Source organism: Lytechinus variegatus, chromosome 1 (genome assembly GCF_018143015.1).
Source record: "Lytechinus variegatus isolate NC3 chromosome 1, Lvar_3.0, whole genome shotgun sequence".
In the NCBI taxonomy this organism is placed as follows: Eukaryota; Metazoa; Echinodermata; class Echinoidea; order Temnopleuroida; family Toxopneustidae; genus Lytechinus; species Lytechinus variegatus.
In genome coordinates, this window is record NC_054740.1 from 21,569,126 (window position 1) to 21,587,969 (window position 18,844).

Genomic DNA, 18,844 nt, shown 5'->3' on the forward strand with positions numbered 1-18,844 from the left:
TTTAAGCAATAATTCAAGCACTGAGTAGGAAAATTCTGAAGAGGAAATGGATTAAACTTAATAAACAATGCAAGCGCAATAATGTGAGGTGACATTATTTAAAATTATTATTTTGACCTATAGGACCGGGACATTTCTTTTGAAATTTTGCATCGTATGAAAAATGATGACTATCTTCTTACTCCTCTACCTAAGGGCGAGATAATACTTGTCGATATTCTTTCTGAGAAAAAAAGGACAATTGAATTATAAGGAATTCATGTAAATGTTATCTTATTTTTAAATGTAATAAACCTATAATGAGAGCGAGAAATTTGTTGATATTAAGGCTTAAAACTGAAATTTTAAGCACTTTTTAAATTTTAAATAGGATGCATGGGTTAATAGATATAATTTTTTATTTCACGAGCCGAAATTCTTGATAAACTGTCATGAATTCGAAAAGGGGATTTTAAGTAGGTCTACTTTGTTATGAAATAGAGGTATCCATTACTCACCAATCAAAATGTGAGCGCACAGCTCTAGCTGATATTTTCAGAACTCTAAGGAATACAGAAAGAGAATAGGTACTTTACAAATCAAATAATGCGAGTCCAAAGCGAGCTGTAAATGTTGATACTTAAACAATAAAAATGACATTTTACAGTCAGAGCACTTTTTGAAAATAAAATTGTAAATCAAAGAAACCAATGAAAGCTCGATGTCCAAGCTGAAATATGTTTTGACTTCAAATCTTGATATTTTAAACTCCATATCAGCTTACTTATAGAGCAAGATATTATCTCATCAAACATGCAATACGAGCGCGAAGCGCAAGCGAAAATGTTATACACTGGCATTTATTTCCCCCCAAGTAGTCCTTTACCTAATTTTATTCAGTCGTCTTCCTCCCTTTTCTTTTTTTCTCCTCTCTTTTCCTTCTTTTATGCCATAGCACCGCTAACAATCATGATAAGAGGCGGTTTGATAGCTCATTTCTAGCTTCGGTCATTTATGGTGTTGGTCTTTCAAGATGAAACTAAATTGAAAGTATAGTTAAGGGAGAAGAAGATAAAATGAAAAAAAAAGAAATTCACATGTTCCGCTCCAAGTCTTTAGATTAACTTTATATAATAGTAACTCAAAATTTGCAAAATTTCCGAAAAACAGGCAATCATAATATTTCATATCTGCCAATACCTGTCAGCAAAGGAGTGTTCTCTGCAAAAAGCCTGGAAAACATTGCTCTGTAGAGCAAACATACTTACAGCAGATGTATTTTCAATGTTTCCCCTGTAAGGCAATGAATAACTCAATATCTGAATATGTTAGTGTCAAACTGTCCTATAATTTTTCATTTCCCACTCGGTGCGCTAGTGCCCTTTTGTTAAGGCATTCATTCTCACTACCAGGTCCCTTGGAAAGGACCTTAAGCCGTTGGTCCTCTGCTTATTTGCTTACAAGCATTCATGCTTTCTTAGCAATCATCAGGTAAAATTTATGATTTATGAATTACATTATGAAAGCATACTATATAGGTAATATCGAAAACATAAGCGTAGATAGATCTACAGAATGTGTATATCATGCACACAATGTTTCTTTTATATGGCTTTTGCGTTTCCTAAGTAGTCTGACTTCATCATGAAAACAATAATTTAGATTGCAGTTAGAACCTGCAGCAAACCTGATTATTATAATTATGCAGTCAAAATTATGAGCCTCGCCGAACGTTGCATTTTCTCGTCAAAATACGGCACAAAATTGCATTACACGACCCATTGGTTAGCTTTAAGTCGTATAATGATATAATACCTTAACCATGTGGTTAATTACTATCAAATTCAATCACATAAATTATATCATGTATATTATTACTTACTATGGCTCGATGGAAAGGTGAAAATTGATGGCTGTATTTTCGTCTGTAGTTAACCCCTGCATATAAACAAATTTTGTTTGAGACCATTGAATGACGCAGGATGCTTTGTTTTGCTGTAGGCATGGTAGGAGAGATTTCACACAGCACTAGCAACAATTAAAATGCAATTCAATTAAATTCAGCAAAACTTGACCCCGATTCACTTTGTAGTCTCTTACAAAAGCTGAAGCAAAAAATGACCTGTCCGTTGACCACCGTACCGTTTAGGCATGGAGTTCTATGCATATCACCATTGGGGAAGAGATAGAAAAACATAAAGAGGGACACTTATAGGGAGGTAAACAAGGGAAACAGGAAAGGAAATAATGAGGGAAAATGAAAAGAAATGGAAACAAAAATAACACAAATGCAGAATGAAATAAAACAACGCGTAATTTAATGGAAGATAGAACTTGTGGAGTTTCTTTGAATGCATTATGCTAGCTAGGGTAAGATAAATGGCGCAAAGCGGAAAGTCATCGGAAAAAGACGAAAAATAAAGATTATCCTTACCATGAAGAAAAAAGAGGGAGAGGGAGAGGGTAGGGCCAGGGCGAATAAGAGATAAACAATAATATTACATTTTTTCCCTTTTCTTCACTATTATCCTGTCTTCTATATGCTAATGAAGATCCTAGCTGAATATTTTTTTTTACAAAATGTCTCTATCATTTCCATTATCATAATTAATAATCATCTTCTTCTCGTTCTCTCATCATCAACTTCTTCATCATTATCATCATAATAATAACTACCATCACCAACATCCTCCTCCTTATCACCATCAGGAATAATTTGACAAGCAAAAAAGAAAAAAAAAGGTTTTCAGCCAAAAATTAAGTACTTTTCGTCCACGAAAAAAATTGACAAGCAAAAAAAAGGGGAGCCACTTTACCATGTAACAACATTTTTACACTACATAAAAAACAGATTTCGATTGTGCCTCTAAAAATGGGGGGGGGGGTGAGCCCGCTGTGCGCCCCCCCCGTGGATTCGCCAGTGATCATCATCATAATCATTATTGCCACTAGCACTAGCACTACCACGTTCCCCATCATCACGATCACCATCACTACCATCAACCACCATCTACCACCACCAGTACTACTGGTGGTGGTTGATCTAGATCAAAAATAGTTCCAACTTACGTCCACAAATCAGCCTCATCCACCAGCATTCAGCACCAACACATATCATACTCACCATTGTAATTAATAACTAATGCACTAATCAGTTGTAATTCCAATTGATTTAGTTCTTGGTAGAAAATTTCTGAATAAATCTAATTTCATATAATTTAATACAACAAAATAAAAGTGGGGATAAGACATCATTAACCCACCTAATGAATATTCATAAAGACATCCTAGAACTGTTTCACCGGAATGATGCAAATCTTTAAAATACAATTACTTCGTTATTTGTTATCCGATTTTGATCAAATTTTCAGCATTTTGCTTTGTGAATTTTACTCTACTTATTAAGATATAAATTTGTTATGAGTATTCCCTTTTTAACTCACAACTCTGCAACTATATAGTATAATGAAGTAACACAAAAAATACCCATTCATGTAGGAGATTTAAACAATATAGAGAATACAATACATACAGGGATGTGGTAAGTATATATTTACAGTCAAATTATCTAAAAATACCCCCATTTTCTTTACAAAAGAATCCAGTAGTAATATTTGTTTGTAATGAAAATGTTTTTAAAAATGTCAGAGAAAGTCCATGTATATATACGTGAGTGAGCAACGCGACCTACCTGATCCTCTTTTTTTTTTAATCTTTCTTAAAAAAAAATATTTTCAGATTGAAATGTTTGATGGTAGGTATATGGTGCATAAATCTTTGGTGTTTTTTTTCTCGGGGGTGAAAAATTGCATCTTAATACCCCCATAGCAGAAAAGTAAAAGTGTGACGTCTCGCTCTCTATCCTGGAGAACTAATCATAAGATAATTAATAATCAAATATGACTCTTAATTTGTTCCTAAACGACATAGCAAAACTCAATGAATAGTTAAATCAAATGACAAATTAAACACCAGTACAAATGATGAAGTAGTAAAAGAAATTAACAAATTAGATGAATTATATACATTAAAAAATGAAAATACGTTTGCATTATCATTCGTAAAAATAATATCGTATTTTAGATTTTATTACTGAAATATCTATTAAGATGTATTTGTGTAACAAAATAATACATTGAACTTCCTGAAATTTCATTTCATTTATTTGTAGTTTTATTCATACAGGGTGGTACTGTCAGTATCAGAACTGATATTCATTTTCATTTTATTTTTCGTGTTTTAAAAACACTATTTTACGTTTAGATACATCAAAATGGAACTAAATTTTTATAAGCTCGTATTCTAATTCGCATTTACCCTGTGATTTATTATCATGGTGACAGGGGCGGCTGAACGTTTTTCTTTTGAGGGGGGGGGGGCGGGGTGGAGCCAATAAGGGCACTTGTATGGTCAAAATGAGCATTTTGGTGCAAACGGATTTTTCATCATAAGATTATCATCTGCGTGAAGTAGCTGTGTTTTTGTTATAATCAAGTTGAGCAAAAACCTTTGAATTTTTTTTTATTGATGAAATATATATTTAGGCTTTATTTCTCCATGAGCGAGCGTAGTTGTGAAACTCGCTTCATGGTCGATTATGGGGCAAATTATTGTTGAAAGATGCGAGATATTGCGAGCGCGAATCGCAAGCTCAAACTTGTGGACATGTCATGTAACAAGACCTGAAAGTTAAATATTCCGAGCATTTTTTTATCATGGATGATGTGTATCTGACTAAAGAATTGATGAGAGCGCGAAGTGCGCGCAGAAATTCTAATATACTGACCAGAAAAGGAAGCTGGTAAGGACTTCATTTAGTGACTGATGAATAGGATTCATATCTCACCAAACGAATAATGTGAACGCGAACTTCCGCGAGCTAAATATTTGTGTTTGTGATATTTCAACCTGAAAACTGAACATTGTTACCAATATTTGTAACAAAGAACAGAATGAGTACCTTACTAAACAATAATTGATGCGATCGCAAATCGCGAGCCAAAAAATTGTAATTTTCTAATCTTAAATGTATTACGCTTCACTTAAAAGGGTATTTTTCATTTAAACAAAGGGCACTATCCATTATTTTGAAAAAGGACATTTTTCCTACTGTGAATTTTTAGGGCCCCTGCCCACCCCGGTTCCGCCGCCCCTGCATGGTGACTGGAATGTAGGACTGAACTTAAAATAACGAAAATATATAGTACACAAAATAATAAAACAAATTAACATTTCTCTACTGCACAAAAGAATTGGTACAAAATCAAGAACGGTTTAAAAAACACACGCCAATATCCTCGACTAACTCTTTTGTTTATAAGGCGCGCACCACAACTTCTTTAAAATTTCTTTTGCGTAATATCGCTTATTTTTTTTAATTTATATTTGCTTTATTTTGTATTATCAGGAATAGATTGGTTGAGTGGTTTGAACCCAAGGAGTGCCTTGTGTCTCATGAACTGCTTTGACTTCCTGAAGTTTGTATCGGTTCCATGAAGCCAATCTAGTATCCCAAGAACTCCATAGTTATTGGTGAATCTAAAGAAAGAACAAAGAATTGGAGGAAAAAATTATGTTCCGTACGGAATAGAATAATTGCCAATTTCTCGCACCTATATAGCCACCCCCCTCCCTCTCCTCTCCATGAAAGGGGCCCAGTTAATGAAATAAAGGCTTGGTTTAAGTATCCCAAAAGTAAATATGAGAGTTTTGTGAGCATTCGGGCTTTTAACAGTTTAGGATTGCCCCGTGATGATGTTCGCAAACCTTTTATTTAATATCAGCAATCATTTCTATGTATTTTGCCGAATCAACAATGAACACATGATTATGATGATAAAGAAAGTGATAGCCATGCACTGACAGGCATCACTTTGTCCAACCTTGACTTTGTCACGTATTTTTATATGACCGACAGGCTGTGGTTCGATGTCTAGCAGATTGCTCTGAGTATAAACAACATACATAATTATATCATCGTCAAATAGTACAAATCGTTGTGAAATCCTGTGCTCTGTAACTTATCTGATATCACTTTAAAACAATTCACGAGATATATCTTGCCAAGTTCTTGAAATCAAGGTCTTGTCCGTACCAGACTGTTAACATAGGTGAATCGATTACAGACATTTTCAATGGTAATGAGCATGATGCACCATTAAAAAAGGAAATAAATTTGCAACTAACCACCCGCATTAAAATAATATAAAATACAAACGTTATCCAAATTGACTTAAATCAACATTTTCACAAAATTAGACCACAAAAAAATACACATTGAGCGGATATCACGATACATAAAACTATCAACTCACTTGAAATGATGGTAGTCGTGGAATTCTGGCGATGGAAGAAATGGAAGATGATATCCTGAATGAGTGATGATTGACACAAAAAGAGCCACATTGAACCACGCTGATGCTACAAGAATATGAGAACCAGCAATGACCACGCCCAGTATAGGTGGGAATGAGTTTGAGAGGAAGTTTTCTATTGGATGCGAGTATAAAGACACCAGCCCAATAGGCGCTGTCCACTCGTGATGTATTTTGTGGAATTTCTTATACAACCATGGGTGGTGGAGTAATCTGTGGATTTATATAGAGAGAGGAGTAAATAAGATGAAACGGAAGGAAAGTCTGATAGATGCACTCACTTGAGATGGTGGTAGTCATGGAACTCGGGAGACGGGAGAAGAGGTAGGTGGTATCCGGAATGGTGGATCATCGAAACATACTGAGCGAGCAGGAGCCAGATGTGGAAGGTGAAAAGATGCGATCCGACAAGAAGAGGACCGATGATAGCTGGGATGGAGTTGGATAGGAGGTTCTCTATTGGATGAGCGTACATGGTGACTAGGCCAATGGGTGCGGTCCATTCGTGATGTTGCTTGTGGACGGTCTTGTAGAGGGAGGGGTGGTGAAGAAGCCTTCAAAAATAAATATGTTTCAAAGTACTGAATACCATTCATACCGCCAAAACTGTATTCTATTGAAATAGTTTGAATGGTCTGGAGTAGGTTTTCGTTGGTGTGACTGTAAATAAAAACTTGTGATAATCAATATAATCTAGGATGTATTTGAAATATGGCCTGTGGCTTTGTGCAGGGCTTGAAACTAGAGAGTGGCGGGGGGTACATTTTAACACATATATGCCATTAATCACCGATTTGCGCCTACTTCATTCTGCATGGAACGTTTGAAAGTGTTTATACGGGAGGGGCAAGGTGATGTCATCCTCCCCCTCAATAATAAGGGTTATTCATTTTACACGACTCAATTCCTTTCTTCCTTTTCTTCCCCTTTTTTTTTCTTGCTATTTGAAAATCATGAACGGGGGAGGGGGGAATGCCCCTCTAACCCTATTCCTACACTTATAAAGATATTATTTAGAATCACCTGTGACTATAGTAAAATCCGAATTCCTCGACCACAGTAAAGACAGCTATCTGATAAAGTAAAGTCTGGAAAGTTGGTAGCTCATCAACGGTAGATCCACACCCTCTCCAAACAGCAACGTAGTATAAAGCAACCAGGATGGGAATGTTATAAAGAGTTTGGTTCAGAAAGACGGTCCATAAAGTCCTTCGTAATTTACCCGCAGGGATCTAAGAATAATGACGAAAAAGTTTTAAGGCAAGATAAATTCTTGCAAACAAACAAACAATATTATCTGGTTGGTGTTTCATAAAGCTGTTCGTAAGTTAAGAGCGACTTTAAGAACGACTGGTGATCCTTTCTTACGCGCTAAACCATCGCCAATTCAATATACATCTCACCGCAAGAAGGGATCACCAGTCGTTCTTAAAGTCGCTCTTAACTTACGAACAGCTTTATGAAACACCCACCTGGACACATTATAATACATATACTTGCTAGGATTCCTCCAAATGACTTCATAAGAGGGGTTACAACTACAGTGCGTATAAAAAAACGGGACAGTTTTGCAAAGTATATAAAAAATTTGTTTCAAAATATTATATCTATATTTTGATGTTAATAGATGCTCTGAGATCTTATCTTTAAAATGCCATTGCGAAAAATAAATTTTGTTCATGCTTGAGCGAACACAAGACGTGTTTATCGGGGGTTCAAAAAGAGGCTTGCGCCAAAATAGCAGAAATGGGAAATTTGATGATTAGACTTTTGGCTAATCAGCAGACTTCCTCTTAACCTTTTAATTATCTTTGCCATAATTTTCGAATTATGCTGTCAAATTTCACTTACAAATTTATTTATTTACCTGAATTATTTTGTTTTTCATTTAAACTTCTTTTACCTTTATTTTTTTCATAAGTAAGAAAAGAAGACATTTTGTCAACCCAAGTAAGAAGATTTGCATTATTAATTGGGAGAATTTTTAATTATTCAAATCCTTTTATCATGTGAAACAAATTATGTTCAGGTACCTATAAAACACATGAATCCTATTTTCAAGGGGTTATTGAATCCTTCACCGAGTTTAATTATGTGCTTGACAGGACAAACAGGAAAGGATTTATGTCTTTCAATGGCAATGGTGTATTGAGTCCATTTTGAAGGAGCAAGATATGGCAGATCGGGTAAAATGTATTAAAAAGTTGTGAAGCGAGCAAGCAAATGTTTCCACTTTTTCATTAAAAATATCAAATTTTGTGATTTTGACATAATATTCAGAAAAGAATATCATATTTCATTTTTTATGTTTTCTTTTATGTTTTTTTTTGTTTTTTTGGGGGAGCACCCCGAGCCCCCACCCATCAGTATGCCACTGTTCAAAGGCACCATAACCTTTGTAGCACGCAATGAAAGGATTTGAAAAAAAAACACGCTCTCCCATACTTCGGTTAAAAAAAATGTTCTTGCCTAAAGAAGGAATGTTCAAAGCTAAAAGAGAACATGTTAAAAAGGAACAACAACAGAAATATTCAAGCAAATAAGTTAATTTGGAAATGAATTTTGACCGCATAATTCAAAAATTATAGCATAGATAATCAAAAGGTTAAGAGGAAGTCGCCTGATTAGCAAGAAGTCCGATCATCATATTCATCATTTTATGCCATTCTGGCGCAAGCTTTCTTTTTCACCCCAGACAAAAACATTCCGTGTTCGCTCAAGCATGAACAAAACTAAATTATTTTAATGGCCTTTTAAGGATGAGACCTCAGAGCACCTATTGACACCAAAATATAGAGATTATGACTTGAAACAAAAAATTTATAGACTTTTCAAATCTGTCCCGTTTTTTTTTAATACGCACTGTATAATTAACGTTGTAATTAGGTACACAATATACGGGAGCCCCGGATCCGGTGTGTGTGTGTGTGGGAGGGGGTGCTGAGTATACTTTAGCCCCCACTTTTTTCGGTCAGTGTGTATAAAAATGCTAAAATTATCATCTTTTTGTGTGTGAATTTTTCAAGTTTAGTCCATTTCCCTACAATCAAAACCGTTCCACAGTCCACCCTGGCAGACAAGGGATATATGAGTTTACCCATATAACACACCGTCTTACTGTCATTTAATAAATGTGATATAATAGTACTACAAGAAAAATAATAATATCATCATTTCGAGTTTGATTGACACTTATCATTTTTTCCTCAACAACTGTAGTTGTTTGTTTTCCCATTACCAAAGTCTTTGGCTTCATAACATTACATGGTTCAACAAACTATTGCCGCAGTGACAGATAGATAACTCCAAGATCTACACTGATATGTATATAGGTAAGTCAAATATTTTCTAGTTTATCAATACGGCACTTAGGCCGGAACAATATTTCATCAGTTAACTTGATATCTTAGCTTTGTCTACACGTAAAAGCAAACATAGCCGAATCACGAGAGTTTAGTAATATCGGGCTAAAAATAATCGCAGAAGTAAATATGATGATAATCGTCTATTTTCTTTATTTTTTGGGATTAAATATCGTTGTGCAAGGTCAGCTTTTTTTATATTTTCAATTACTTGTTTTTTCATGTTAGACGTACCATTTTAAAATGCATGCATGCAGTTTCGTCAACGTCATACAAACTTATCCAATTATAACCCTTTTATCTATCTTTTGAATAAGATATAAATAAATATGGACTCATCTTTTACTTTAAAAAGACAATAAAATTGGAAAATCGTGACAACTTGTCTACTCACCACATGGTCTACTTTCATCTAGTCTTATACCATTTGATCCAATCATCACTTCGCCTAATCATCATTTCGTCTAGTACAATTTCATCTTATAACCAGTTGGTCTTATATCCATTTCATTTTGCCAAATTAACATTTAATCCAATTAAATCAAATCGTACATGGACTAAATTGACTATTGGACCAACTGGTTTTAGACGAAATGGTGAGTGGACGAACCATGGGGATAGTGGACGAACTGATGGTAGACCAAATGATAGTAGACGAGTTGGCAATTGGACGAATTGGAATTAGACGAATTTGAAATAAACCCAATTGATTACCTCTGTTTGGTCTAACTGAACTTTGTATTTCGTAATGAATTTTGGTTTTCCAGTCAGATCCATGATGAGAAACAATCCTCCTAGCAACCAGTGCTCCAGCATAGATAGACAATGAAGAGCTAAAACGATCAAGAAAAAAAAAGACAATTTGAATAATAGTGTCAAGGTCTTTTATGCAAAAATGCATTTGTCTTAGGTCTTTATATCTGATTATCTCTATAATCATTGCCTTAATTTTCTAAGATGATGGTAATAATAATAATAACAGTATCAATAAATGACATAAACGGCTGTATATAGACAGGGTGAAATGGGAAGGTCTATGTACACCTACCTATTCCCATTTTAGCCAGATTTCCATCAAAATAATCATAGAAGACTCCCCACTGCCTGGCTATGAAGTTCCCGGATGCAAACCACAATGATTGGCCATGATGAAGAAGAGTGGATCGGAATGCGACACAGAATATTGCAAACATTACACCAAGGATGGACATGATGGCGGTACTCAGGCTGGCTTGGTCTGGTGACTGGAAATATGATATAAAAATTTGATAAGAGGGAAAAGTGAGGTATACAGCGCAAAAAATGTCCCCCTGATATGTGGCTAAATTACTTCAAAAAATAAAAAAAATTCTCTATAAAATCTGTGGAACTAGGAAACTCATCTCATGTTCTAACTTCTATAAAAAAATCACTCATAATTTAGTCTTATGCCAGAGGGACATTTTGGGGGGACACACTGCATAAGTGGAGAAAAGAAAAATCGTAAAGAAGTTTCAAAGGAGCTTCAAATAAAGGAGAGGAAGAAATATGTAATAATGAGGAAAATTTTTAAGAATGATATGATAAATTGTTTTACAAAATATGTATATACTAAGACGCACACACACAAAAAAAACTTGCGGGAAACTATGAATTAAAAGTACTTTGGTAATCGCCTTATTAGACAAATTATTTTGTGGAGACCAAAATTAGAATTAATTTCAATGAAATAATTATAACGATAAGAAAAGGGAATGCATGTACACAAACAATATTTACATTAAAATCAAATAAATAACGGAGCGGGGCCAAGTGTAGGAGAAGTATGGGTAGGGAAATATAAAGGCATAACATGGTCGGCTTGATTAGAGCAGAAATATATTGATGAGATGTTAATCGATTACTGGACAAACATCACAACGAAACACAATTTACAGACAAAAAAAGTTTTTCTGTGGCGAATAATCTGAAAATTTATTCATTTTTCCAAGATGTCAAAGATTTGTGAGATTTCATCAGCATGGTTAGATCATAGAGCTATCTCTGTTAGCTCCATGGTTAGATCCTAAAGGTATTCACTGTCCACCTAATGATATCGATAGCCGACAGAAAGGGCATTTCCTCAAGAGCTTCTTTTATTGTTGTTCACGAATCATATACCGTTTGATCTTACCTTCTTGATATTTTCTTTGTTCCTGTCGAAATGTACTCCATTTTCTTTAGTATGATTTGCCATGATTTGCTTGTCACTTCTTAGTCTGTTTGAAGTAAACCTATATGAAAATGGAAATTTATCTGCACAATTAGATGCTGAATCAATTCGGTGACGAATCAACTTTATAGTAAAAGATAAAATACAACAAAAAATAAAACAAATAGTCCTGTGAGATTGTGAAATCGCTGAAGATCAATCACTGATCATCAGTAATTCTTCAAATGACATTTATTGAAGAACTACACTGTGTGTTATCCACTAACGGTTTTCCACATCATAATAGTCTCGGGATTCAGACCTTGGTTCAAGTTTTCAGCCACGATTTCAGTCAACAGATAACTAAAACTCAAATAATTGCACCATTAATCGTATTGGCATTGTGAATGAAGAATAAATGTTAGTACATATTTATGATAGATTTTTGGGTACTATTTGGATTCTGGAATATGTAACATTCACTCAAAATGCATAGTACATACGGTATACTAACAATGGGTTACGCCAGTGGTAGACTCATCTATAATCGATTCCGTTATCAAGTCACTCACAAGTTGGCGTCGCTATTATCATTTTATTAAATTAGGATAGTAATTTTCCCTATTCTAATCAATAAGTTCATATAAAGAGTTTTTAAATGGATCTGTAATAATGTTAAAATGTGGAAAAATCTTTAGGATATTACAAAAGGGTAATTTTACAGGATTTTTTCAAAGTGTAAACTTTTTTTTTGATACGCACATGTATAAAACAAGTGCGAGCGCGAAGCGCGACCTAAAATTTGTGGAAATTTCATGTATTTTGTCCTGAAATTGAACAAAATGTTTGTGATCCTGAAGAAGATGCGTATGTAACTTACGGCGAGGGCGAAGGGCGAGAAGAAATCTTTAACACTCCGACCTAAAAAATGACATTCTAAGCATTTTTTGCAATCATGAAGTTAATAGGTATACAACTGAATAATACGATCATGAAGCACGAGCGGAAAAACATGGATTTAGGCCTAAAAACGAGACACTCTAATTATGTTTTGTAAATCATGAAAAGGATGCGTAATTGGGTATCTTCCTACATTAATAATGCGAAGCGCGAGAAGAAATTTTTTCATATTCTGATCTGAAACTGGATAATTTAAGCATGAAAAAGATAAAGCTGCGTATCTCAATAAAAATGCGTTTGCGTGTTAGATTTAGACCTAGAATCAGGGCATTGGTATTTTTTTTATTATGAAAATCAATAATGTGAGGGCGAAGCGCCAGTTAAGAATATTTTATATTCTGATCTGAAAAGGGGTCAATTTAAGCACTACTTCAAGAACTGGGTAGGAAAATTCTGAAGTGGATATGGATTATACTTAAGAAACAATGCAAGCGCAAAGCGCGAGCTGATATTTTATTATTAGTATATGACTGGGACATTCTAAGGACATTTTTTCTATCATTATGAAAAAAAAAAATGATGACTATCTTCTTACTCCTCTTCCTAAGGGCGAGATAATATACTTCTCGATATTCTTTCTGAGAAAAAAGGACAATCTAATTATTAGGAATTCATGAAAATGTTATCTTATTTTTAAATGTAATAAACCTAATGAGAGCGCGAAATTTGTTAACATTAAGGCCTAAAAACTAGACATTTAATGCACTTTTGTAATTATAAATAGGATACATGGGTTAATATATATATTTTTCATTTCGCGAGCCAAAATTTTCGATATTAAGTAGGCCTACTTTGTTATAAAATAGAGGTATCCATTACTCACCAATCAAATCAATTATTCTCAATGTTTCCCCAGTAACGCAATGATAAACTTAATATGTTGGTGTCAAACTGTGCTATGATTTTTCATTTCCCACTTGGTGCGCTAGTGCCCCTTGGTAAGGCATTCATCCTCACTACCAGGTCCCTTGGAGAGGACCTTAAGCCGTTGGTCCTCTGGTTGTTTGCATACAAGCATTCATGCTTTCTTAGCAATCAGGTAAAAAATAAATCACCACCATTTATAATTTATAAAAAAATCACATTATGAAAGCATACTATACTTATTGAAAACATATATAGGCGTAGATAGATCTACAGAATGTGTATATCACAATGTTTCTTTTATATGACTTTTGCGGTTCGTAAGTAGTCTGACATCATCATGAAAACAATAATTTAGATTGCAGTTAGCACCGGCAGGAAACATGATTAGTATAATTATGCAGTCAAATTATGAGCTTCACCGAACGGTATCATTTTTTTCGTCAAAATACGGCACAAAAACTGCATTACACGACCCATTAGTTAGCTTTAAGTCGCATAATGATATAATACCTTAACCATGTGGTTAATTACTATCAAATTCAATCGCATAAACTGTATTTTTATTACTTACTATAGCTCGATGGAAAGGTACAAATTTCGGGTTGTCGTTTCGTCTATGAGTTCTACTCCTGTAATAAACAAACTTTGTTTGAGACCATTGAATACACGCAGGATCCTTTGTTTTGCCGTAGGATAGATGACCTTTGGACTTCACACAGCGCTAGCAATATTGATAGCATTAATGTTTGATAATAGTATTTCATTCACATGAAGGTTGATATGATTTCAGCCTGTGACATACATGTTAACAGTTTACGATACTTGTACCAAAACGAATTGAGCAGTTATGAGATTTTCATCCATTTTTTGACAATCAATGAATTCAGTTCATTTTTATTCAATTCAATTCAATTCCATTCCATTCATTTCAATTCTATTCGTTTCAATTCAATTTCCATTAAATTGAGGACCTTTTCACACGTGATCTTGAATCATCTTTGTAATGATTACGATTCGTCTTTAGAAACATTGGACCTTTCAAACGGAAAATTCGTACCGTAAATCAAGTGAAACGTAACTGGAATTAACCCCCGGAGTGGTATTTGAACTCGTGATTGTGGTTAACGTTCGTGATTCTAGTTTGTTTTCACACATGTTAAAAATTCATTAGCTTTTTCACTGAATTCATAATTCAAATGTGTTCACTTCAACTCAATTCAATTCAGCAAATTCAACAAAACTTTACTCTGATTCACTTTCCGCCCTTTCAAACGGTAAAAAAATCGTAATTTGAATGATGATTCCAGTGAAAATTAGGCTAATGATAAGGGGGGGGGGGTAAGAGGGGAGGGCCAGGGCGAATAAGAGATCAGTAATTATTACACTTTCTTCCGTTTCTTCACTATTATTCTGTCTTCTATACTCCTGAAGATCCTAGCTGAATGCATAATTTTTACAAAATGTCTATATTATCATTATCATACTTCATCATCATCTTCTTCTTGTGTTTCATCATCGTAAACTTTTTCATCATTATCATCATGATAATAATTGCCATCACCATCATCATCATCGTCACCATCATCATCATCACTATCACCATCATCATCATCATCATCATCATCACCATCATCATCATCATCATCATCATCATCATCATCATCATCATCATCATCATCATCATCACCATCATCATCATCATCATCATCATCACCATCATCATCATCATCATCATCATCATCACCATCATCATCATCACCATCACCATCATCATCGTCATCATCATCATCATCATCATCATCACCATCATCACCAATGTCATCATCATCACCATCATCACCATCATCATCATCATCTTCACCACCATCATCATCATCATCTTCATCATCATCATATCTACATTCTTTTCCTGTATTTCTGGTTTTTCAGTCCCTGCCTCCTAATTCATCTTCCCCCCCCCCCCTCTCTCATCATGCTCATACAGACATACACATTCACACATATTATATTTCTGGGTTCCTTCTCAAAAAAGGCTACATTCCATATATTCTGTGATTTTTTGGGGGGCAAATTATGCAGTACAATAATACAGCCTTTGAAATTCCATCTCACCACTCAACAATAATCACAAAGAAATGAATGAAATATATAATAAAGCTTTATTCACCAAAACATTTGGTTTCAATTTCCTGAAATGATGTATCTTATATTGGTACATAAAATAATTATATCATAATAAAATAAAAAAATGATGTTAAAACACTCTCTCATGGAGTTGATAAGTACTTGGAAAGAAAGATTATGTACAAGCACACTGGAGATTAAGGGGAAAAACTGTATGGAAGCCAATACTTTGGTTAAGAAAAAGTAATTTAACAAAATTTCTGCCATGGTGCTTTAGCTGAGCGGACCAAGGCACTCCAAAACAGTATGAAAGACCTGGGTTTGATTCCTTGTATGACCCTACAGAGCAAGGCATTTTATTTACACTGCCCATTTATTTAGCATCAAAATGAAATAACCATGAAGTAAATAATACAAGTCAGTATTACTTTGGGCCTTGAGAAATGATAGAAAAGAAATAAATCCCACCTTCTCGCAACATTAATTGATTTCAAATAATATAAAAAGATGTAAACAAAAAAATAATAATCATGTACACATTAAGCACTATATCAATCCAAAAATTGTAAACAATACGACTTAATCTTGCCTATAATGATCCACTTTCATAATTTTGTCAAGATGATTAATAATATTTTTTTTTGTTTCCGGGGGGGGGGGGGGGTAAATAATATACAGGATGCACTTTAAAGGAAAGTGTGATGCAATGCAATTCATACAATCCACAGACATCAGATGTTATAGAAAATAAAGAATTTTCTTCCTTTGTTGATTTTTCAACATATCAGTCTCAACATGATGAGGAATTGCAAGAGGATAAAATAACATATAAAAGACATATTAATTTTCAACAAAAAAAATATTCACACTTACACATCGTTCATGATTGGTGATATCATAATCTAATATACAAATATCTTCTTACATTTGGATAATTACTGCAATATCTATTACAGTGAAACATGTATTGAAGACCACCCAAAGGAGGCAAGAAAAGTGGTCTTTATAAGCAGGTAATCTTCATGAACAGGTGCTTGTAATACATGTTTCAATGTGGAATACTATTCAAGGGAAACCAAATTAGAGGTCTTAAATAACAAGTGGTTCTTCCATACAGGCGATCACTGAAGGTTTGATTGTACACATTTCAATGGGGAGCAATGCAGAAGGGAAACAAAATTAGTGGTCTTTATAAACATGGACCCGTAATCTGATAGCAGGTATAACTTAAACCCAGGTTTAAAGTTGTGGATTAAGTATGGATAGCCAATTGTTACATAAATCACTAACAGTAGAGATATCATACTTCAGCTCATTTGGCTCTCAAATCATTCATAATTGTTTAGGAAGTATAAATAGATTATTGTTTTCACCATCGACAAATCAGGAAAGAGCAAAGTAAACATAAAAAACAAACAACTTAATAAAAATTTGATACTTTTGGCTTCCCATACTTAAACCACAACTTTAAACCTGAGTTTAAGTTAAACCTGCTATCAGAATACGGGCCCTGGTCTTTCTGTTCAGGTGATTGCTAAAGTATATTTGACTGTATCAGCAAGTGTTCTGATACTGGTATATACTATGACTGGTATACAATAAATATGTATTTACTTGGAAATAAACAACTAAAGAATTTGAAAATAGCAACCTGTGCCTGTTGTTACCTTTTGAAATTTGATGATAATTATGATCCTACACAAAAGACCTTTAGGAAATGTGTTTTTGTTGTTGTTGATGTTTTACCTTTTATTAGATTGGCAATTAATGTGAAATTTGTTTTACTTTTTTCCTAAAAAAATATATTGCTCTATCGCCGAAAACTAATAAACATTGTGTGTCCATATATGCAATATTGCTCAAGATCGTCTGTACATTCAAAATGAAAGAATGAAATATTTACAATAATGAAATGGTCTTTGGAATTTGGGCATCGGTAGGTGCTGCTCAAACATCTGCACATATTTACAAACTATCTTTATAAGTGAGATTAAATACATCTAAATGATAATTATGTGTATCATGTGTGCCTATACAGTGGGGGGGGGGGGGGGCAGCTCCACTGATACCAATATCACTTCATAGCTTGCATTATTTGTGCATAATAGTCAGGCACCTTAAAAATTATTTTATCTAATCTAGCTGGATCTGCAAATGCAATAGGTGATTTTCATAAGATTCATTGAAAGGTAGCTTAAGTTAAGTTAATATCTTAATACTGATTCAGTGAAACCTGTTCATAAAGACAAGATGGTGTTTCACAAAGATTTAAATATGACTTAGAGTGGCGGGCACTTAAATGCCTAGTTGCGTGTGGTGTAAGACATGACAGTATTGGTCAGATCATGCCAAGAGGACGTGCACTACTGCGCATTAATCAATAAGGTTGTAGGTTACATATCATATATGCGTCAGCATTTAAGTGCGACTCTAAGTCATACTTAAATCTTTGTGAAACACCCCCCTGGTGGGTGTTTTATAAATCTATTTACAAAGTTATGCATGACTTTATGCATGAGTGGAACAAATGGCTGCTAAGTCAGCTACATCAGAATTTAATCATTTAACACAAGAAAGGATCAACAGCTGTGTGTAAAGTCTTTCCTAACTTAAATACACCTTTATGAAACACCCACCATACTGGAAAGGCAAGAAAAGGATTTCTTGTAAGATGCTCTAAGAAGAAACACTATAAACAAGAAACAGAAGACCTAGGGGAGGTTTCACAATGATTTAAGTATGACTTAAAGTCGCACTTAAATGCGGACTCATACACATGATATGCCACGGAATCTTATTGATCAATACGCAGCAGTGCGTGTCCATTTGCCATGTTCTGACTAATGCGGTCAAGCCTCTTATACCGCACGCATCTAGGCATTTAAGTGAGACTTCAAGTCATACTGAAATCTTGTGAAACACCCCCTTGTTCATACAAGGGGTGTTTACAGATGGTATACATTCACTTGTCCTCTATACTTCTAAGATAGTCTAATACTACATAGGCT

General features: G+C 34.4%; 1 protein-coding gene across 2 annotated transcripts; it reads right to left on the reverse strand.

The window, feature by feature from the left end:
• Positions 1-4,877: 4,877 nt before the first annotated feature.
• On the reverse strand, positions 4,878-14,370 carry LOC121409120 (fatty acid hydroxylase domain-containing protein 2-like). 2 transcript variants are annotated; one of them, XM_041600955.1, is made up of 7 exons: positions 14,284-14,370; positions 11,868-11,967; positions 10,764-10,959; positions 10,430-10,548; positions 7,377-7,585; positions 6,294-6,566; positions 4,878-5,517 (listed from the first exon to the last, which is right to left on the reverse strand). In XM_041600955.1, exons 2-7 carry the CDS (start codon positions 11,928-11,930, stop codon positions 5,370-5,372), a joined length of 1,008 nt encoding a protein of 335 aa, XP_041456889.1. In that variant the 5' UTR covers positions 11,931-11,967; positions 14,284-14,370; the 3' UTR covers positions 4,878-5,369. The 2 variants fall into 2 exon arrangements, with proteins under 2 accessions (XP_041456889.1, XP_041456881.1); XM_041600947.1 differs by lacking the exon at positions 6,294-6,566 and adding an exon at positions 6,635-6,907.
• Between the last annotated feature and the right edge of the window lie 4,474 nt (positions 14,371-18,844).

Bases quoted from the DNA above. Each gene is read 5' to 3' on its own strand.
- LOC121409120 (XM_041600955.1), bottom strand. From the start codon at position 11,930: ATGGCAAATCATACTAAAGAAAATGGAGTACATTTCGACAGGAACAAA. The intron at 6,567-7,376 runs GTGATTCTAAAT...ATAAATCCACAG, and splicing joins GGATTTTACTATAGTCACAG to ATTACTCCACCACCCATGGT. The intron at 5,518-6,293 runs GTGAGTTGATAG...TTCTTTCTTTAG, and splicing joins CACGACTACCATCATTTCAA to ATTCACCAATAACTATGGAG.